General features: G+C 46.5%; 1 protein-coding gene across 3 annotated transcripts in view; it reads left to right on the top strand.

Moving 5' to 3' along the window:
• ARFGEF1 (ADP ribosylation factor guanine nucleotide exchange factor 1) overlaps nt 1–22,579 on the top strand; it is a 168,136-nt gene that overhangs the window by 77,793 nt on the left and 67,764 nt on the right. For all 3 annotated transcript variants that reach the window (XR_010786634.1, XM_066578563.1, XM_066578564.1), the window contains exons 6-10: nt 1,370–1,640; nt 8,970–9,083; nt 11,300–11,460; nt 12,872–13,005; nt 22,051–22,285. Coding sequence is in view for 2 of the 3 variants with exons in the window: in XM_066578563.1 (XP_066434660.1) it covers nt 1,370–1,640; nt 8,970–9,083; nt 11,300–11,460; nt 12,872–13,005; nt 22,051–22,285 (915 nt within the window). In the remaining variant the exon portion in view is untranslated. The remainder of the gene's footprint in view (nt 1–1,369; nt 1,641–8,969; nt 9,084–11,299; nt 11,461–12,871; nt 13,006–22,050; nt 22,286–22,579) is intronic.

Genomic DNA, 22,579 nt, shown 5'->3' on the forward strand with positions numbered 1-22,579 from the left:
TTTTATCTTGTAAAAATGCATTTAGAGACGATACAATAAAGGCTGAATGTTTACCATGTGAGTGCTGGAAGAAATCTTGTGTTTTGGAACGGACATTGGATCCGCGCGGGCTAAAGCCGTGTCTGCTTCCCTGCACGATGCTGTACGGATTCCAGGATTGGGTCCTGTGGGGGGGGGGGGAGCTGGTTCCATATACTGTGAGACTCCCACATGATACCAATAGAAACAAGACAAAACACAAGACCGCATAGAGCTATATCGATGGGAAGTTTTTGCCGCTAGAGGATGGCGGAAGAAAAAATATATACATTTTTTAAAAGGTCTTCTATTTTTTAAAAGCAGTATATTACCCCCCCCCCCCCAAAAAAAAAAAAAACAAAAAAAAAAAACCCCATAAATTTGGTATTGTAATAATCACACTGACCCTCAGGATGAAGTTATCATGGCATGTTTGCCACAGTTTGTGCGCCGTAAAAACAAGCTAAAACTGTCAATCACCCTATCTTTTAAAAGAATTTTGAGCTATCCTCTTTGTGACCTGTGTGCACAAGGCCAAAGGCCCATTTACACGCAAAGTCACACGGTTTTTGTTGCGTTGCTACAATCCTACAAATCGCATGTAGGTGAAGTCCATGCTTTCCTATGGGTTAATTCACACATGCAATATTTTGTAGCCTGCGACATCCCGACACGAATACCTTGCCAGTCTGGCAGTATGCCTGTGACTCGTGAGGTCTTGTAGCCCATGTTTTCCTCTGGAGCCTTCCTCTCTGTTGCATCGCACGAAATTGCGATTTTTTTTTTTATTTTTTTTTTTATTTTTTTTTTTTGTGCGCGGTGCGATGCAACTTTGGCAGTAGGAAATCCTACTGTCCAAACCATAGCCTAAGCCCTAACTGCAGGGGAAAATAAATACGTAAATAAAATATGCATCGCCTTAGAAGTGCTGTCATCTCCGGCGTGTCTTCTTCTCGGCATTCTTTTCCTTCATCTCTTCTGGTTGGGGATTGAAAAATCCCTACCTTCTGGAACTGTGCCTCTGATTGGCTGATGCTTAGCCAATCACAGCCAGCACTCAATGAATCAATCACAGCCATTCATCGAGCGCTGGCTCTGATTGGCTAAGCATCAGCTAATCATGAGGTGGGGATTTTTCAGTCCCCGGCCATAAGAGATGAAAAACTTTGCCCCGGCCGGGAAGAAGATGCCAAGCAGCCCCAGACAGCGCTTCTAAGGTGATGCATACTTTTTTTTTTTTTCTGCAGCTAGGGCTTATTTTTGGGGCAGGGCTTATATTTCAACACGTCTTTTAATCTGTGTTCTTTCCAATAAAGGTAGTTTGTGTAAAAGTGGATCTTTCATATTTCAGCTCCAAGAAGCCAAACACATGGAGAAGGAGCGGCACAAGCAGCAGCACCACCTGCAGCACTCTCCTCTAAGCCACCATGAGCTGGAGCTACCGCAGATGAGGCACATTCTGGAACCGGCCGATCAGCTGCCTCGGGAGCAGGAAGGGGAAATGGACCGCCATCCGAACTACGGAGAAAACGCTCTCCAAGAAGCAGAGCAGGAGAATGGATATGATACTCAAACCACGGAGAATGAGAATCCTGATGTGGAGCGGTCTGCACACACTGACGGTACGTGGCCGGACGGTTCCTCTAGCCGGGTGTTTCTAGTCGGAGCGTCCACGTTCTTGAGGTTATCTGATGTAATCTATTGTTTCAGTGTAAGAGCACATTGATTAGCCTTATAGTTTGTGCTCTAGCCTTGCCTATCCACGACCTCCTCTCGGGCCGCCTTCACACACACACCTTGTAAGGCATGCCACAAGTTTCATACATTTCTCAGATGGCTCTGTGGCCGCCTGCACACGGGTGGGTCGGGGACTCCTCATGCAGAATCCCGCAGCGCAGTTCGGCCCTGGCAGCAGCGGCGTCCGCACGTACCGGCTTTCTTCCTCTCTTCTCTATACTGCGGATTGTCCGCTCGACTCGCCGTCAGACATGCGCAGTACAGATTTTTTTTTTTGTTTTAGACTCCGACTTTTCCCGCGTCATCGCTTGGCGATGCCACAGAATCTGTGACCTTTCCACAATGTCCAATGGAAGCCATCTGCGCAAAATCCCCGCAAAAATGGAGCATAGTGTGATTTTTTTTTTTCCTCCGCGAACAGAAACCACAATTGGTTTTCGCTCGTGTGCAGGAAGAATCACTTTTCCATAGCGTACTATGGGCGGTATTTGCTGCAAATTCGCCCGTGTGCAAGCGACCTTAAAGGGGTTGTCCCGCGCCGAAACGGGTTTTTGTTTTTTTTTCAAACCCCCCCCCCCCCCGGTTCGGCGCGAGACAACCCCGATGCAGGGACCTAAAGAAAAATCCGCACAGCGTTTACCTGAATCCCCGCGCTCCGGTGACTTCTTACTTACCTGCTGAAGATGGCCGCCGGGATCTTCTCCCTCGGTGGACCGCAGGGCTTCTGTGCGGTCCATTGCCGATTCCAGCCTCCTGATTGGCTGGAATCGGCACGTGACGGGGCGGAGCTACACGGAGCCGGCATCCTTCACGAGCGGCCCCATTGAGAAAAGAAGAAGATCCGGACTGCGCAAGCGCGTCTAATTTGGCCATTAGACGCCGAAAATTAGACGGCTCCATGGGAACGAGGACGCTAGCAACGGAGCAGGTAAGTGAATAACTTCTTATAACTTCTGTATGGCTCATAATTAATGCACAATGTACATTACAAAGTGCATTATTATGGCCATACAGAAGTGTATAGACCCACTTGCTGCCGCGGGACAACCCCTTTAACAAGCGGTTTTGTTGGGTTCCATATTTTGTGACATTTGTAACATGTTTTTCAGTTCTGTTAGGCCGGCTGCACGCGGCCAGTTTGAATCCCACATGCGGGTGCCGCAGCTGAACCCAGCTCTGCCCGTGTGCGGCATCCGCATGTACCTGATTCTTTTCTTCTTTACCTGTATTGCGGAGGGCTGTGGTGAACTGATGTCGGACATGCGCAGTACAGATTTTTTTTAAATGATGCTTTTTTTCGCGTCGTCGCTAGACGGTGCAGCAGGTACCAGCAACTTATTTGCAATGTTATTTGCGGATGGGCTGCAGGTTGGACGGCTTCCATTGACATTAATGGAAGCTGTCTGTGCGGGAACCGCATGAAAATAGAACTTGCTGTGATTTTTTTTTTTTCCCTCTTGCAGAACTGTCAGTTTGATTCTGCAAGTGTGTAGGGAAAAGTCCTCTTACATCCCGGTGCAAATCCTTTTGTGTAGCCGACCTTAGAAAGTGGATAAAGTGCTGCAGTTTCCAGAAGTTTCATTCTTTTTCCTAGAATCATAGAATGGTAGAGTTGGAAGGGTCCTCCAGGGTCATCGGGTCCAACCCCCTGCTCAATGCAGTATCACTAAATCATCCCAGACAGATATTTGTCCAGCCTTTGTTTGAACACTTCCATTGAAGGAGAACTCACCACCTCCCATGGCAACCTGTTCCACTCATTGATCACCCTCACTGTCTAATATCTAATCTGTGTCTCCTCCTTTTCAGTTTCATTCCATTGCTTCTAGTCTTTCCTTGTGCAGATGAGAATAAGGCTGATCCCTCTGCACTGTGACAGCCCTTCAGATATTTGTAGACCGCTATTTAGTCTCCTCTCAGCCTTCTGTTTTGCAAGCTAAACATTCCCAGATCCTTTAACCGTTCTTCATAGGACATGATTTGCAGACCATTCTGGTAGCTCTTCTCTGAACTTGCTCCAGTTTGTCTGACTTTTTTTAAAGTGGGGTGCCCAGAACTGGACACAGTATTCCAGATGAGGTCTGACTAAGGAAGAGTAGAGGGGGATAATTACCTCACGTGATCTAGACTCTATGCTTCTCTTAATACATCCCAGAATTGTGTTTGCCTTTTTGGCTGCTGCATCACATTGCTGACTCATGTTCAGTCTATGATCTATTAGTATACCCAAGTCTTTTTCGAATGTGCTGCTGCTTAGCCCAATTCCTCCCATTCTGTATGTGCTTTTTTTTTTTTTCATTTTTCTTCCCCAGATGTAGGACTTTGCATTTCTCTCTGTTAAATACCATCCTGTTAGTCGCTGCCCACTGTGCAAGCTTGTCTAGATCTTTTTGAATACTCTCTCTTACTTCCCTAGTGTTAGCTGTCCCTCCTAGCTTTGTGTCATCAGCTGCTATTACTTTGATCATTTTCTTTTTATGTTTTGTGTTTTGGGAGATAATTACTGCTTATAGGTGCCTTTTACCTGGGGCGGTTATTGCCCAAATAATCGTTTGAAACACAGTTGCCGACGACACCGAGCAAGAATTCTCTCATTAGTTACTTTGTTTCAGCTCCATGAAGCAAGTAGCGAGCGTCTTGTCGCTCCGTCTAGACGGGAGTTGTTCAATCTGTGAGTGACTTCCTGGTTGCAGTGAATGGAGGCGGGCGGCTGGAAAAAGGGTATCTGAGGGACTGTTACTCCTGTGTAGGGGCGGTAATCATTGGGATGACTGTCAGGCACCCTACAGTTGTGTTGTGTGAAGGGACCTTAATTCTTGGCACCAATAGAAGCTAAGTTAAGGCTGATTTACACGCCACGATTATCGCTCAAACTTCGTCCAAACGATGGCTTTTGAGCGATAGCCGTTGCGTGTAAATGTGTGCCCATCGTGCACTTTTCGTCCATCACTGAGTTTAGCTCAGCATAAAAGCAGTCTTTCCTGATAAGAGGGGCCACAAGCTGCAGCTCTCCTCGGGCAGCGCTGATAACATTGTATGCAGCTGTTGCCCACAGCAGAGCAATGGATATGAATTTAAAGAACAGACCACCTGCTGTTCTGTAAATGCATCTCATGGCAGCTGATTAACATGCAAATGATGCTAATTAGCTGCTAATGGGCATTAGCTGTTATTTAACGACATTAGTAGCTATGTAAAATGATCACTCAAAACTGTCACTCAAACTGTCTTTTGAGCGATCATCTTTGTCTAAATAGGGCTTTAGAATCTGCCATTAGGAAGACTCTATCGCCCCGCTGCTATCACCCGCTGTGCTCAGTTCAAGTGCCCATATGTTTGCCAATACCTGCCTTAAGGGGCCGTTTACACGGGGCGATTATCACGCATGTTCGTTACGTCTAAATGCAAAAACATCGTTTACCATTTGTTTACTCTTCGTTTACCAGCCTAAAGAGCATCGCTGACTCCTCGCCGTGTAAACGCTTCCCGTATAGAATGTGAAACGCTGAGCAAGAAGTCGGCGATCGTCAGCGGTGATCTGCACGAGCGCTAACAACTCAGCGGTTACCTCGGCGCCGACAGTCGTCCTATGTAAATCAAGCATTAGGCCACTTTCACGCTACCGATTTTTGCGCGCATAATACGCACTAACTAATGTTGCATTACTGGCCTCTGTCACGGCACGCGAAACAAACAAAAACCGCCATGCCCTATGTTGGCGCATATTACATGCCAAGATGGTGTATGTGGGGTTGTCAGCATGCAGCAGTACGCAGTGTACATGCTCCCTGCGTGCACCGGCACACGCTAGTGTGAGAGCAGCCATAGTCATTCAGCATCATACTACAAGTACGGTGAGCCTTTAGAGGAATGCCCCTTGTATACGGGATGACCGTCGTTCAGATTTCTGCGCTCCTGCGGGAACGTAAACAATAATCGTCCCCTTAATACGCATGCAGCGACTGAACGAGAACTGTTCAGTTTGTGCTTGCAGAAGACTGTTTGCTTTCAGTGAATGGACGCGGGTGACGGGAGTGTGGAGGGGGGGGGGGGGGTTTGGACGTTCCCCGGCCATTCCGCCCTCCATGTCAGCAGCTGTAACCGCATCACTGGCACGAGCGTCGGCATCGTTTGCCCAGCAGCTTGTCCAGGACCATGAAGGCTGGTTTTACATGGGCAGGTTTTCTGCCAATTAACGAGTGCTAATTGGCAGTGCAGCCTGTCGTTTGGCACTCGGTACCGCAGATCAGAGCTACTATGGGGCTGATTGTTATTCCATGTAGTTTACACTTATCAGCATCACATTCTCTGTTTATACGGGGAGCCGCGCTGAAGGAAAATTTTTTGGCCCCGCACAGGTGATGGTCAGCGACCAAATGAGCATTTGTGATGCGAGAGTGAGCGAACGCGCAGATTTATGGAATCAATGACTTTCAGTGTTTTCCTTCAGATTTGCAACGTTCTCACTCATGTGATGTTGAGAGAAAAGAAAATCGCGGCATGTCCTTTCAGCTTTTTTGCATTTTTATCGCATCACAAAGCAGGAACCTGCGGTTTTCATGGGATGCGTTTTTAACATTAGGAAGTCCTATTGACTCTCGCGCTGAAAAATTGCCGTAAGATTGCGCGAGAAAATCGCGGGCGGCAGCTATGTCATTGCGAGAAAAACCAGCGTTGACTATCAAAAATTGCAGGAAAAAAGTTAAAATTTTGCTGCGATTTTTCTCGGAGCGATATCGCAATCGCCAGTGTGAAGGAGCCCGGACTTGACCATCGTGTGTAAAAGGACCTTAAAGGGTTTTCTCACGGTGACATTTCTCCTCGGTCACCGGACAGGATCGGTATCAGAACCCGGTAAAGTCCCCCGCCGGAGTAGTAAAAATTCATAACTTTATTGATACTTCTTTGAAAAAACTTGGGGTGCAAAACCCAAATGAGATCCTTTCCCTGTGTGTCCCTGGGTCCGACCAGCCCGCGCTCATCGCAGAGAAAGCCTACAGTAAAATGCACACGGGCACGCACGGAATCCGCCCGCTGCCGGCGACCCTGCTTACCTGTCCGGCTTTCTTTTCTTATGTACTGCGCAGTACAGATTTCTCCCACGCCGTCCAGGACGCGAATTCTGTGGCCTTTCTGCAATGATGACTGTGGAAAGGCCGCGGATCGGACTCTTCCATTGGCTTCAATGGAAGCCGTCCGCACAGAAAACGCTCTAAAATAGAGCATGCCATGAGTTTTCATCCACGGACGGAAACCGCAGCTGGTTTCCACTCGTGTGCATGGAACGTCACTTTCCCATTCTATGCTATGGACAGACATTGCTGCGGAATCCGCCCGTGTGCATGAGTCCTAAGACAAAATCGTGGCGCAATTTTTGTTCACGCGATTTTTGAGTATCAGCGCTGCTTTTTCTCACAAAAACATGGCTGCCACTTGCAATTATCTCCTGTGTGTTTTTGGCGTGATTTTTTTTCCCCGTAATTTTCTCACGTGAAAGGCAATAGGACTTTTTCTCATGTTAAAAATGCATCCCACAAAAATCGCAAGTTTGTGTGTTGCGATAAAACAAAGGCTTCATGGGGGAACGTGGGCGATTTAAAAAAAAACAAAACAAAAAAAAAAAACCAATAAATAAAAAATAAAAGGAAATTGCAAAAAGATAAAACGTGCCCTGATTTTTTTTTTTGCACTCAACCTTGCATGAGTGAAAACATCGCAAATGTGAAGGAAACCATTGAAAAGCATGAGATTTATAATTCAGCGTTTCTTTTTCAATGACTCTCGCATTGCGTAAAAATCGCGCAATTTGTATCACCCATGTGAAACCGGTCTGAGGCCGCTGAATGATGACTGAAGTGTCTTCAGTAGGTTCAGTTACTTAGTAGTTGCACATAATCTCTTGGGGCCCCTCCACCTCCTCTTGGGGCCCCTCCACCTCCTCTTGGGGCCCCTCCACCACCCTGCATGCTTTCCCTGTCTCTCTGGACTCCGTATGCAATCAGGTAGGAGAACATGCGGTCTCGTTCGGCCACAGTTTAGCACCCGTATCATGGCTGTTACTTCTTGCCTGACCGTGGGTCTAATGGCCCGAGCTAATGGCATCAACAAAATCTATGATGCTGCACATTTTGCCTGCCTCCCCCCCCCCCCCCACACGCGCACACACACGCACGCAGCTTGGCCACATGCGCCACCCCCCACACACGCAGCTTGGCCACATGCCCCCCCCACACCGACACACACGCAGCTCGGCTTCATGCCCGCCCCCCACCCACACGCAGCTCGGGTACATACGCTCTTCATACAACAGGGATGAAAAGAAGCACAGCAGAGTCCTGCAGACACTGATCACCCTCTGGTCACATGACCCTGGACTGCTCCCACACAGGTGACTAATCACATGATGATGACATCACTGGTGCTGTAAACACATGGCTGCTGTAGGTGTTCGTTAGTATTCCATCCCCTACAAACCCCCTGCGGCCTCAGTTGCTATGGAATAATAACAAACATCTAGCCGGACAGCAGCCATGTGCGTACCGGATCTGTGATTACATCACTGTCATGTGATCAGAGGCGGAGCATGTAACTCACTCTGAATGAAAGACCTTTGATGACGTCACCATCATGTGATCAGGGGCAGAGCATGTAACACATTCACGGACAGACAGGTCGTTAGTATTTGGATTATAGCCAGCACAAATTATGCGTTTCGGGGACGAAGACCCTTCTTCAGAAATGGGTGGAAAGAAATACAGAGATGTATAGGACATGAATATCCAGTAACCCCCATGGAAGAAGAAATGTTGGTACATGACATGAATATCCAGTATCATCCCCGTTTGTGGGAAAACGCCAGCACACCGCACGTTAACCCTTCCCGCCGGGTCGCACGGACAGGGGCAGCTACACCAATAGTAATGGAAACAAAACTCCGGTACTTCCGTGGATTCTAGAATGAAAACTGAGTTTTATTTAACTTTCATGAATGAAACCGTTGCGCAAGTTTGGAGGATTTTTTTTTCTTCTATCCATGAAATTTAAATGGCTGTTTTTACTCTGCGCTCTACGGGCGTGCCGGCGGTTTGTGTCTATTCCCACACTGCTAGACCTGGTCCGGGTCTGTGCTGCAAACCCGCATTACAAGATGCTTAGACTTCTCTTGATTATTGATGATTTTGTATCTTTACCCTCTTCTACCTGTTCTCCTGCAGATCACTCCAAGCCGGATGTGGCCGTCGGTGCGGATGGTAGCAGCGAGTGTGAAGAAAACGCCCAGGGTATCATTCAGAGTATAATAGAGGACATGCTGAGCTCTGTAGTGGCAGGTAAGACCGCATGTGTCCGTCTCTAATGAGGGGCATTTATGATTCTGGGGTATAGAAAACTAACGGTGAATGTAAAGGGTATTCCCGTCCGGGACATGTATGGCGCAGCCACAGGATATATGCCGTAAGCGGCTGACTTGATGCAAGTCCCACCTCTGGGACCCACACCGACCTGCTTCCCGCTGTGACCACCGATGCTGGCTTCTATGGAAGCAGACGACCCGCTGATCTACACTCTTGGCCACCGATGACCGTAGCGTAGGGGTGTATTGTCGGCCATATTTGTCTGAGGTGGGGATACCCTTCAACTCTAAACACTAGCAGTGGATAAGCTTTATCACCGCTAGAGATGAGCGAGCGTACTCGGATAAGCACTACTCGCTCGAGTAATTTGCTTTATCCGAGTATCGCTGTGCTCGTCCCTGAAGATTCGGGTGCTGCTGCGGCTGACAGGTGAGCACTAGCCCCATGAGCCGCACCCGCGTGACCGCCTCCTGGACCAGCAGTACGAGCGCCACATCTTAGGTCATGCTGTGTACAGTTCACTAGGGTGGATATCGGCGCCGCAGTTTACACTCTGCCTGCTGAGAAAAAAAAGTGACGTCACTTCTTATTTTTAATAACAAATCAGCTTTTATTGATTTTACAAAAGCAAATTCGCTTTTTGACCAATCACGCCTGAAGAGCTGCTTCCTGTGTCACAGCTGCGGGGAGCATCCAGTTTTTAGGGCACCAGGTTAGAATATGATTTGAGTCGTTAATTACTTGGAGCACATTTTATTCCCAGCTTTCTTAAACCTGAATGCACGTTGATGATGATTCCCACCTGCCGAGTACGCGGCCCTCATCTGGTCCCATTACACACGTACAGGATGTGTCCCTTGTGGTTCGTGTAATTGCTGCTATTGTTCTCCTTCCTTGGTGAGCCGCACCGTGTTGCTCGCTTGAGTCCAGCGGCTGTGGGTGTCTTTGATGTTGGTTTTTTATACATTATTTTTTGTATGACCTATAATGCTGTACATTTTAACCCTTTTAAATCTTAGAAGGGGTTGTCCAGTTGTAAACTATTGATGGGGTATCCACAGGAAAAGTCATCAATAGTAGATTAGTAATTATTAGGAAATTATAGTACCAGTGTTTCTGGTGGCACAATGCACCACACAGCTCTGCTACACGCACGTCACACATACACAGCTTTGCTGCATGCACGTCTCACACACAGCTCTAGTACATGGGCGTGTGGCGGACGCAGCTGTGCTACATGACAGGCGCGCCTGGCGGACGCAGCTGTGCTACATGACAGGCGCGCCTGGCGGACGCAGCTGTGCTACATGACAGGCGCGCCTGGCGGACGCAGCTGTGCTACATGACAGGCGCGCCTGGCGGACGCAGCTGTGCTACATGACAGGCGCGCCTGGCGGACGCAGCTGTGCTACATGACATGCGCGCCTGGCGGACGCAGCTGTGCTACATGACAGGCGCGCCTGGCGGACGCAGCTGTGCTACATGACAGGCGCGCCTGGCGGACGCAGCTGTGCTACATGACAGGCGCGCCTGGCGGACGCAGCTGTGCTACATGACAGGCGCTGCTCCTGGATACAGTGATCAGCCCCTGGTTATTTGATCCCTGACTCCACCCACACATGTAATCACGTTACGGTGATGTCATCACAGGTCCTGGTGGCTGCTGTTGGCTTATCTAGTATACAGTACTACCAAACTGTGCAATGGCTCCTCCCACAGCAGTGACGTCACCACAGGTCCATCAGCCCACTGGATCTCTGAGGTGATGGTAGGCCGGTGTCTCCTGTCAGGACCACTGAGTTTTGTCTGACATAAAAATTGAATTTAATAGGCTGTAATACCAAGTCTGGCCATTGCAATGAGACCAGAGCTGTCTGCTCCTTGCTGAAATCAGACAGAGCATTAGCATAAAGGTCTCGCCAACAGCTGATCAGCAGGGATCGGGGGTGGGGGTTCTACTTTCAAGGACTTATCCTAAAGATAGGCCATCGATAATTTACAACAGGACAATCCCTTTAACATGACAAGCCCACAGTCAGGAGCTTTTGGGTCCTAAACTTGCTGTTATGTCATTGAACATAGAAAAATATTTCACTTTTATTTGGCTCTTAAAAACATCAATCTTTTAGTTAATTTGATTTATTGGGTGGTGATATTTGGATAATCTTGTGTTCCCTCCACCTTATACTCAGGTGACGAGGCCGTCCTTAATGAATGTACTGCAAGAACAGCAGAAGATGGCAGCAATGGGGATGCTATTCATGCCAATGGTATACCTGGCACCCCGATATCTATGGCATACACACCTTCCCTACCAGATGACAGGCTGTCCATCTCCTCCAATGACACTCAGGTAAGGACCAGTTCTTTGTGGAAGTTTGAAAAGTCCGTAATTAGAACAGAGTAATGCTGGAAAGTCTTCATATTAGTTTATAGCACTATTCCCTCCTCCTATGGGATGTCAGGACAGGAGAAGTGGCTGTGCTGACCTTGTGCCACGTAGCTCGGTCCCCTATCATTCCTTCTGACTTTGCCAGTAGTCTGTATTATACAGCAGCTTGTAGACTATGGCTGAAGTGTTTGAGTACATGCAGCTCCCCTGATACACCTATACTAGTACAATGTAGCTAATATTCTGCAATATTAAGGGGGCTTACGGGCATATTCTAACGTTGTTGTGCAGAAACCCCACTGTATGGTGGGGGGGACAATGGCCAAGGCAGTTGTCGAATATCCAGCAAGTATCACACATGGGTCCCATTAATTGGAATAGATGCTGTGCACAATATGTGCTGGGCATCAGGCGGTTGCCTTGGGAACTGTGCCACCCAGCATGCATTGCTGTCTACTTTTAGAGGCAGAAGAGCTATCTTGCACAACCCCTTTAACTACTTGATGATTTCTAACATAGATGGAAGTCAGATGTGCACAGGGTTTGTATGGAGTGTGGCGTGTTATTTGTATAGCGCCAACTTATTCTGCAGCGCTTTCAGGTAAGCTGGGTACTCAAGGATAGAAGGCAGGGGCTCCTTCTGTCTCTCGAAACTGTCCCCTCAGGACTGCCATGAATTTGTACCTATTAAGTCCTGCCTCTGGCAATACCTTATACGGTATATTAAATAGTACTGTTAAAAAAAATACACCTCCTGCAGAAAATGAACCTCCATACAACCATTTTGACAGAAAAAAGTTATGATAATTTGAAAATTGAAAGGAGAATGCAAGAATTAAAAAAAAAAAAAAAAAGATTGACCCAAGTCGAAATAAAAGTAGAAGCACATGGCTACTTTTGGTCTCCATGGTAGCTCCGGTCTGGGGTTATCCTGTTTCTTGCTTAATGTGATAGCCGGGTTTACCTGCGTGTTTTCTGAAAGGAAATCAAGGCTCATCTGTAGCCGTTTGCAGACAGATGTACTTGGAGTAAAGTTTATACTTTTTGAAAATTTAATGGCAGTTGCAGATACATGAAAATAACAAATACGGCAGTACTCGCCCGTACTCCGCCCAGCGATCCAGCGTTGCAGTATTATGTTTGTCCCGTTCTCTGCTGGCAGAGGAAAGCGAAAAAAACAATTAAGCAAAAATAATTTTGGTAGCTGAAGGAAAAAAATAGGGCAGTAAAACCGCCACATGGGTAAAATCCCTAAAAAGTGTCTGGTCCTTAAGGTACAAAACAGCCTGGTCCTTAAGGGGTTAATAATGGGATTCTGATACTTGTCATTACTGACTAATCGTATTATAACACATGTGCCTCTCCTCTGCAGGAATCTGGAATCACCACAGGACCTACTCCTGGTGCTAAATTCTCGCACATCTTACAAAAAGATGCCTTCCTAGTTTTCAGGTCACTATGTAAATTATCTATGAAGCCGCTGTCTGACGGGCCCCCAGACCCAAAGTAAGTCAAGTATTTTACTCTTATCTGGCCATAGCCAAAGTCCGTGATCACATGTTTTCCATGGTATCAAATGTTTGGAATTGTTGTTGTTAGCCGTTTAGTTGTTTATGCCCCTTGGTGGCCCTAAAGGCGAGCTCCTCCATGTTTTTCGGTTTTGCACTGCTTCTTTCAGTTGTGTGATATCCATGCCAGTATCCGCTCTGACAGTATCCACCATCGTGTTCTTTGGCGCCGGGTCGTCTTTTGCCGCTGATCTGTCCAAGCATTATAGATTTTTCTAGGGACTCTGCTCGCATTACATGGCCAAAATCCGTGAGCCTGAGCCGGGCCATCTTGTCATCTGTGAGTCTAAGTCCGGCCATCTTCCCCTCCAGTGATATATCGGGTCTTATACGATTCAGGACTTCTCTGATTGTTACTCTCGCCATCCACGGTATACGCAGCAGCTTTCGCCAGCACCACAGCTCCAACGCATCAATCCTTCTTCTATCAGCTTCCCTCGCAGTCCAGCTCATACATCCATACATGGCTATGGGGAATACGGTGGTTTGCACTATCCTGCGTTTACTTACTATACCGGTACCCCTACTTTTCCAGATTTTGTCCATGTTTAGCATCACACTTCACCCCAATACTACCCTACGTTTTATCTCTGCCGTAGATTCTACATCCTGGTCATTTTTTGAGCCCAGGAGGATGAAGTCTCACACGCATTCTATGACCTCATTGTCGATCTTGATTTGAATTTGGCCATTTTTTGCAGTTGTCATAATTTGTATCCTCTTGAAATTCAGGTAAAGGCCTATTTTTTTGGACTTCCAGTTTTAATCTTCCCTATCAGCTGCTTCATAGCGGCTTGTGTTTCTGCAAGCAGAGTTATCTCATCCGTATAATGGAGATTGTTGATGTTTCTGCCACCTATTCTCACCCCGGTTACCAATTCGTCTAGGTCCATTTTCCACACAATCCCTTCCTCATATAGGTTGAAACAAGAAGGGTGAGCGGATGCAGCCCTGTCAGACGCTTTTGCCGATCCCAAACAATCTGTGTCCCCATACTGTGTTCTCACAGTGGCTTCTTGATTGGTATAAAGTGGTTTTATCAGTTGGCTAGATGTGCCGTCACACCCAGCTCTTGTAGGGGGCGCCATAGCTTGTCATGGTCTACGCAGCAAAGGCCTTAATGTAGTCGATGAAGCACATGCCGATATTCTTTGGGTATTCTCAAGCTTTTTTCATGGTCCATTGCTGGTTTGCCATATGGTTGCTGGTGTCGCGTCCTCGTCAGAGTCCTGCCTGCGCATCAGGGGGCGCCAGTTCCACTACTGATCTGTCCTGTATAATTTTGAGAAGGCTCTCACTGTCACTTTGCATTTTATCGATAGTTACATCTCATCTGTTTAGCCGCACCCTCTGCAAAAACCTGGAAGGCACATAAATAGGGGAGATTTATTACAACTGTTGCAAAGGAAAACCAGTAGCTCCTTCAGTTTTTTTTTGGCACCGGTTTACAGAAAGATCATCTAATGTTTTTTTTGTTTACAATTTAATGTCAGAATGTTTCCAATTATAACTAATTATCCTGTTAGGAATATTTTTTTTGCAGTTGTGAATTAGGATCAGGCATACTCCATGTTCTCTTGTGCTGCTCCTGTGTGGATGTTTGTTTCTGCACCTCATTAACGATGTCATTACAGGCTCTAAGAAGCGCCGTGTCTCCCGGTTTAGTAGACCTAGCCATAAAGAAACATGAAGTAATAGAATATTTGGAAAAACACCCAGTTTAATTAATGTTTTGAGTCACCTAATTAGAAATGATTTCTCCGTGACCCGAAGCATCCGGCTGTCAGCCCATGTTGTGACATCCTGTAAAGCATTTCTAGGTTTGTCCGATGGGGAAATGAGCCTGACATTGAGCGGTCACGCCATCGTAGCCCTTTTTGCTTTATGATGGTATAGCTGGTACACTCAACTTCTGCATTAGTAATGGCCATTCTAATAATATCTATCATCCAACCGATCCTGGCCTTTTTAACTTTTAGATCTATGAAAGGGCATCCTAAGAGGTCGCCCAAAGTGTAAAATAACAAAGTAGTGGATACCCGCCTCTAAATACCTAATTTAATTAATTAAGAATGATAAAAGTCTGCAAAAAAAATTTACAAAAAGTTGAAAGTTTACCGTTTTCATTTTTTCTCAATATTGATAGTGATCAGTGGCTGACGCATGGCTCTGTATGGCTATACAGTTACCTATATGAGAGCCTCTCGTTGGTATATGTTGGGAATACTCCTAATTAGCGATGGGCGAAGCCTTGAAAACTTCAATTTGGCTGATACACTGAACCTTTGCAAAAACTAATTGCCGAATTCGTTCAGACTGAACCGGAAGTTCTCCAAAACCCCTTAAAACTGGTGTATAACATTGTCTAAAGTCAAGAGTGACCGTCACATGAAGAAAGGGGATCTTGCCTTTCGTGAGACTAAAGGCCTTTCCTGGTGACTTAGACAAAAGTTGGGACTTCCTATGCAATCAGGCCTACTGGCCTAGAAATGGCCCCCAGTGACACTGCGAACAATATATTAGCATATAAAGCTTAAAGGGGTTGTCAGAGTTATGAAAGGGCATCCTAAGGGGTCCCCCAAGGTGTAAAATAACAAAGCAGCTGATACCCGCCTCTCCTCGCTCGTCCCCTACGGCCGCTCTGGTCTCTGCTGTGCTGTTTAAAGGCTGCAGTCAGCCTGTGGCGTCCCATAAACCTGTTGCTGCAGCCAATGACAGAGCTCGTCGACTGTCTCTGAGTGCTGTCATTGGCTGCAGCAGCAAGTTTGTAAACTGGTCAGGCTGACGGCTGCTTCTAAAAATGATGTCAGCAGGGAGATCAGAGCTGGCAACAGGGGTGAGCCGGGAAAGGTGAGTATTAACTGCTTTGTTGTTTTACACCATGGAGGACCCCCTAGAATGCCCTTTTATAAATTAGATGACCCCTTTAATTTCTAATAGGATTGAAAAATACATCATTTAATTAATTAAAAAATGATAAAAGTCTGCAAAAAAAAAAAATAACAACAAACCTGAAAGTTTAAATTTTTCTTTTTTTTCAATGTTGTGATCTGTGGCTGGCGCATGCCTCTGTATGGCTATACAGTCACATATATGAGAGCCTTTTGTCGGTATACGTTGGGAACACTCCTAATTAGTGATGGGCGAAGCCTTGAAAAGTTTGGGTTGGCTGATGCACCGAACTTTTGCAAAGATTAAAAAAAAAAATTGCCGAATTAGTTCAAAGTGAATCGGAAGTTCACCAAAAACCCTTAAAACTGGTGTACAACATTGTGTAAGATCCATAAGTCCTCTTTAACACAGAGTGTGTAATACAGGGCTCAGGGCTCTTAGTGTTATACATCAGTGTTCAGCCAATCGAAATAGTAGACCTTTTATTAGCAAAGTTCGAAGCACAACAGGGTTTTACTGGTTTGGTTTGGTTTGCTCAACGCTACTCCTGACTTCTACCCCCAACTTGGTGTGAACATAACCTTACAAATCTGGCATTTTGTGACCGTTATTTTCCGTTTTCCCTATTAAGGTATATGGAAAATACAGCCCGTATTTTCGTCTTACGTTTTAGTCGTCTTTTCAGCACAGAATTTACTGGTTGATAATATTAAATATATTAAAATTCCGATTGCAGATAACGCTGGTCTACATTTGAAAAACAAAATTCTGCTGACCTAAGTATTTTTGCAGATTTTACACAAATATAGGGGATAATAGGTTCTGCAGAAGCGATAGCACGTAATATGTGTTTCAAGCAAAAAAACGAGTCTATCGTCTGACCAAGAGCACAAGAGTCGTGTAAATTTAATTGTTGGGGAGAAACGTTCTCTTTTTGGATGCTCTGGAATAGTTCTGTCCAGGACTGTCCCGCTGTAACCACCAGCAGTAGTCGCCCATCATGTTTGGGCTCCATTTGCCTTGATGTCTGTGTTCCATGGTTTTGATGCCTCGGTGAAAGCGTCCTTCTTCCTCACTCATACATCCAAGCTTTGAGGGGAAGTAGTTCAGGTGGCTATGAAGGAAATGCAGTTTGACACTCATGTTTGCCTCCAGTCTTTGAAAAGCAATCAACAAATCTTGAGCTATACGGTTATAATTTACGGTCCTAAAGTTGCCAAGGAAATCTGTAACCACATCACAAAAAGCAGAGAAAGCGTCTTTTTCCATGGTTTTCATGGTAGTAACCCTTTCCAATCCACTGTCTGACGACCTCCTACATTCTGATTGAAGCTCCAATGTCAGAAGACGTCCGACGGTATTCTTACCATCTATTGCCAGGCACTCCGCTGTCGGAACCTCTCTGGTGCGCACACACTGGCTTTAGCCAGCAGATGGCACTGTTGTATAACAGCAAAAAGAGAAAGCCATTTAGGAGACCCTGAATCCAAAATTGGATTGGAAAGGGTTAAGGAATTCTCTGTCTCTGATTAGAAGCCTTATTTGCGAGCCATCAAATATGCCAGCTTTTAACTTCTTGTGTGAAAGAGCAGGAAATTTGGTACAGATGTACGTGAAGCACCATCTCCATCCAAAGTCGTAACGAACTGTTTCATAAGGTCTGTATTTTCTATGCAGTGGGGGGGGGGGGGGGGGGGGCAGCACTTTGAGCCTTTCTGCCCTTGTATAATGTTCTGCCTTGGCTCGGCTATCCCAAAGGCACACGAAGCAAGGAGATTTTGTGTATCCACTTTGCTGTCCTAGAAGCATTGATATAACTTTCAGCTCGCCACATAAGGCCGTCTGCACATGGGTGGATTTGCATTTCGAAATCCACAGCGGGCATCCGCCTCCGGATTCTGCAGCAAATACCGCTCATAGCATTCTATGAAAAAGTGGGTTTTCCTGCACGAGCGGGAATCAATTGCAATTTTCTGCCCGCAGATGAAAAATCACAGCATGCTCTATTTCAGTGAGGATTTCGCATGGACGGCCTCCATTGAAATCTATGGAAGTCGTGCGACCCACGGCCCTTCCACAATGACATTGCGGAAAGGTCGTAGGTAGCCTCGTCACCGCCTAGCAACGACTTGGGTAAAACAGGGATTTAAGAAAAAAAACCCCACAAATGTGCATGTCCGACAGCTTGCCATGCGGGCCATCCGCAGTATAGAAAAAGGTCAGTTATATGCGGATGCCGGCTGGCCACAGGGTCAGATTCTGCTGTAGGCTCCTGCATGCGAAACCCGGCCCGGTCGTTTGCAGCTGACCTAAAATCCAGCAATGATCATTATATTAGATTTTTTGGAGAATGGTTGGTTCTCATGGATTGATAAGTTTCTCTCTTATATACCGAGTGAGCAATAGGAATGGAAGCTCATATATTGCCATTGTGAAGCACCACACACTTTGGACTTCTCTTGGAACTTTCAGTAAAAAGCCTCCATTCTGTCGGTAGAGACCCATCACACCCCATTGACTCAGTAAGGCCTTTGATGTCAGTGCAGTCTACAAGCTCCTCGTCCGTATGGAAATATTTCAGAAGAACTCTCTCTCGGTTACGATGCATAAATGTGGCATCGGGAGCCAACCGGTTCTTCTCCTTGGAGCGGAGGAGAGTTCTGGGTGCTGGATGGAAGCTTTTGTGCTTGTGTTCATGCCGGTAATATTTACCATGCGGAAGTAGCCGTCATCATCATGGTTGTGTTAGACCGAGCGCCGGGTTGCGTTGTAAGTAATAGGACTCGATGATTGCCGCGTTCCGGTGAGAGTGCACGCCATTGTGGTTATCGCCTAGCAACAGTGAGCTTTTATGTGCAAATGTATTTAATAGACTATAGGAATTTTGGTGAATCTTTTATCATTTAGCCTTTTGTGCAAAATCTCCTGCGTCCGTAACCCGCAGCTCGGGCGTCCATCAGAATATTCATTAATTTGCTTTTGTCTCGGCTATAATAGCACCCGAACATAACTACAATGGAATGTATTTCGATGCTCGGTTCATTGTTTGGCTTCCATCGGAGGGATGCGTTGGGACTGATCTATGATCTATGTTTCTGATGTACGCCTAGAGAGTGGGACATGTCATCTAGCTAGTATATGTATATCTTATCATAGTAATGTAAGAGAAGACTCCTGTCCATCCAGTTCAGCCTGTTCTCCTACAGCGTTCATCCAGAAAAAGGGCAGTAGACCCCAATGTATCTGTACTCAGAGGCGATACTGTTGCATTTTTGTATGTTTACTTGAAAAAGTGTTGTGGTGCGGTTAGAGACTTCCCGGGCCCCCAAAAGTGGAGACCGCCCAGTGGAACTCTGGGAATATGTGAAGTTTAGATAACAGAGAAGATAATTAACGCTATACATTCAGGATACAGAAAGCTTTTATGGTTTGATACCTTCCCAGAACAATTGCGCGGTCTCTGCAGGACTGGAGTCCGCCATTATAGGGAAGCCGTCTGCTAATAAATCATTACCAAACTGCAGTCGCGTTCCTGCTTCACCCATCGCTTGTAATTTTTTTGCATATCTGGATCACATGGCACTTTACCCGCCCGAGAGTACTGAATAAATATTTCACACGTTGCTGCCGTTTCCCTTTAGGTAAAATGATTTTCTTGTCTTTTGTTTTCTCTCCCGGACAACTAAGAGCCACGTAATAGCTTTTATTACAATTCACTTGCCTGCAAGAATTTATATACCGCACCGCCTGCGTCATATCTGTAACCGCAATCTAATTCTTCCTGACCTCCTCCTACCTCCAGCATTGACCCCCACTTGTCTTGTACATACCTGAAGGGACCGTTGATTTACATACAGTAACAGAACACACAAATACAAAACCTGCAGCCTCCAGCACCTGATTCACAAAGACCAAGCGTGGTGGAGGATGGAGGGATGGAAATATTACCAGTAGCTGAAGTGTATCAGACACTAGCAGAAAGTATGCCATGGAGAATATCCAATGTCATTATAGCTAAAGGAGACCTACTAAATACAGTGTTCCCCTGAAAATAAGACCTACCCCAATAATAAGCCCTACCCTGATTTCAATCCCCCCTCTAATCCCCCCAGGGGTTAGAGGGGGGATTAAAGTAAGCCCACCCCACGAAAATAAGTTTCTAGCTTGCTCTAGGTGAAAAAAAACCCAGCAATACTCACCTACCCATTGACATCTTGGTCCCTCACGCTGGTCTCCTCGGCGCTGTGGCAGGCTGCTGTGTCCTCAGTGCTGAGAGAGGATTCTCTTCATGGTAACAGGGCTTTGAATACCCCGCCTCTAACAAGCGAGCACTGTGACTTGGATCGAGCGCCAGCCATTCAGAGCCAGTGCTTGATCATTCACAGCCATTCAGTGAATGACCTCACTGAATGGCTGTGAATGGTTCATCAAGCGCCGGCTCTGATTGGCTGGCGCTCAATCCAATCACAGTGCTTGCTTGCTGGAGGCGGGGTATTCTAAGCTCTGTTACCATGAAGAGAATCCTCTCTCAGCGCTGAGAACACAGCAGCCTGCCGCAGCGCTAGGGAGACCAGCACGAGGGACCAAGACACTGGTGGCTAGGTGAGTATAAGACACCCCCCAATAAATAAGCCACTGTGCCTCTTTTGGGGCAAAAATTAATATAAAACAGTGTCTTATTTTCATGGAAACACGTATAAATAAATAACGTGTAAATACTTTTGATTCTTGCTCAGGTGTCTAATAACTTTTGGTAGGACAGTGTATCTATCTCTTGAGATGCTATGTGTAATAGCTCCAGGGCACGGCATCTCTCTAAGGCCTAGTGCCCATAGCCGTGACTGGCTCCGAAAGCGGAATTCCGCAGCAGAGTCCGTCACAGCCCCTCCCCCCCCCCCAGAGACCCCATACTCTCCTCCGGATCCGCTGCCTGACGTCTCGCATCCCGTGACGCGCCGGCAGCGTCATATGGCACGTCCACAGCGTCATATGATGCGGGTGTTGGTGGGCAGGGAAGCGTGTTCACGCTATCTTCCGCTATGCTACAGCGGAAGATATCGTGACGGACGGCATCCGTTGACTGCAATGGAAGCCATCCGCACGTACGACCGCGCGTGATTATGGGTGCTTTCACGGGGCGGAATTCCACAGTGGAATCCCGCACCGTGAGCATTGCGCTGTTAGGTTTAATAGAAGCTAATAGCTGCGGGGCAACACCGCGGATTTCCGCTGCGTGATACGTGGCGGAAATCCACCCGTGGGAATTAGGCCTAATATAGCGTTTGATAGAGAAGCTACCATTTTTTTTTTGTGCCTGCCAGGTACATACAGAATTCCACCGAAACACCCTTGCAATCCTTCCGTGTGAACTCATGCGCATACGGAGGTACCGTAGGGTCCCGGAGAATTCTGTGGGTGCCATATTTCGGCTGTGTACAACTTGGACGTTATCTGACGCCATATACAGTTGCGATACCTAATACATACTTTGAAGACCCAATGCGTTTCCCCAGTGAAAGCTATAGATTCCGTCTCGGTTCTCCCCTTGTTTCTTTGCACCATTTGCCCATTGGGAAGCGTCCTGGTTTTGTAAGTGCTTGGAAGCTCTCTTAATGCTCATGAGATCTTTTCAACCTATTGGCCATTTTTAGGGATAGTCTTTCCTTTTCTGCATTATTTTGGTAGCGGTGTAGTAGAGCATCTGTGTGCGCAGAAGGTACACAATGCCATTAATTGGTTACGGACGGCTGGAAAGTTGCAGCACTATAATTTCTTTTTCTCCTATGTATATAGAGATGTTGTTTTCCCGGAGTCCCTGGCTTCACATTACATTGCATATAAATGTGGAGCGGTCCATTGGGGATTGCTCCGCTCGCAGGAACAGTAGACTATCAATAATGCAGAATAGATTGCTGCTTACCCGTTAGGATGTAGCTGAGTGTACAGGTATGGCGCAGTGCAGCATAGCGAGCGGTGCTTGTAGTCACACATCACTTGTCTCGCCATATTGATATGGATATACATTGGTTATGGACATGCCAGGTTTCCTCCTCATAGGACACAGATATAACCTTGTGTCTTTTCTTCTTAGGTCCCATGAGTTGCGCTCCAAGGTATTATCGTTGCAGCTGCTCTTGTCCATCCTGCAGAATGCCGGCCCCGTCTTCAAGACCAATGAGATGTTTATCAATGCGATTAAGCAGTACCTCTGCGTCGCGTTGTCCAAGAACGGCGTATCCTCCGTCCCTGAAGTCTTCGAACTTTCTCTTTCGATTTTCTTGACACTGTTATCCAACTTCAAATTACACTTAAAAATGCAGATTGAGGTGAGTATCAGGCTGCTGGTGCTGGTTTTGCAAGGAAACTACTTTTTTTTTGTACAGGACTTCTATGGTGGCCATATACTCCTAGTAAAGCGTATAGACAGAGGCTGCTTCGTGAGACGAGCCAGAATGCCAAATCTATCAAGAATTGCTTCGGATGCCTGTTTTTCAATCACCCCTTAGACAGCTGTGGATGATTGCTGACTGCATCGCCATGTAATAATGTTGTATCGAACCTGTATATTATGGTCCTCAGGGGCATACGTGCCATAGAGACCATGTGACTGCTGTGGACCC

The sequence above is a fragment of the Eleutherodactylus coqui genome, chromosome 9 (genome assembly GCF_035609145.1).
Source record: "Eleutherodactylus coqui strain aEleCoq1 chromosome 9, aEleCoq1.hap1, whole genome shotgun sequence".
Lineage (NCBI taxonomy): Eukaryota > Metazoa > Chordata > Amphibia > Anura > Eleutherodactylidae > Eleutherodactylus > Eleutherodactylus coqui.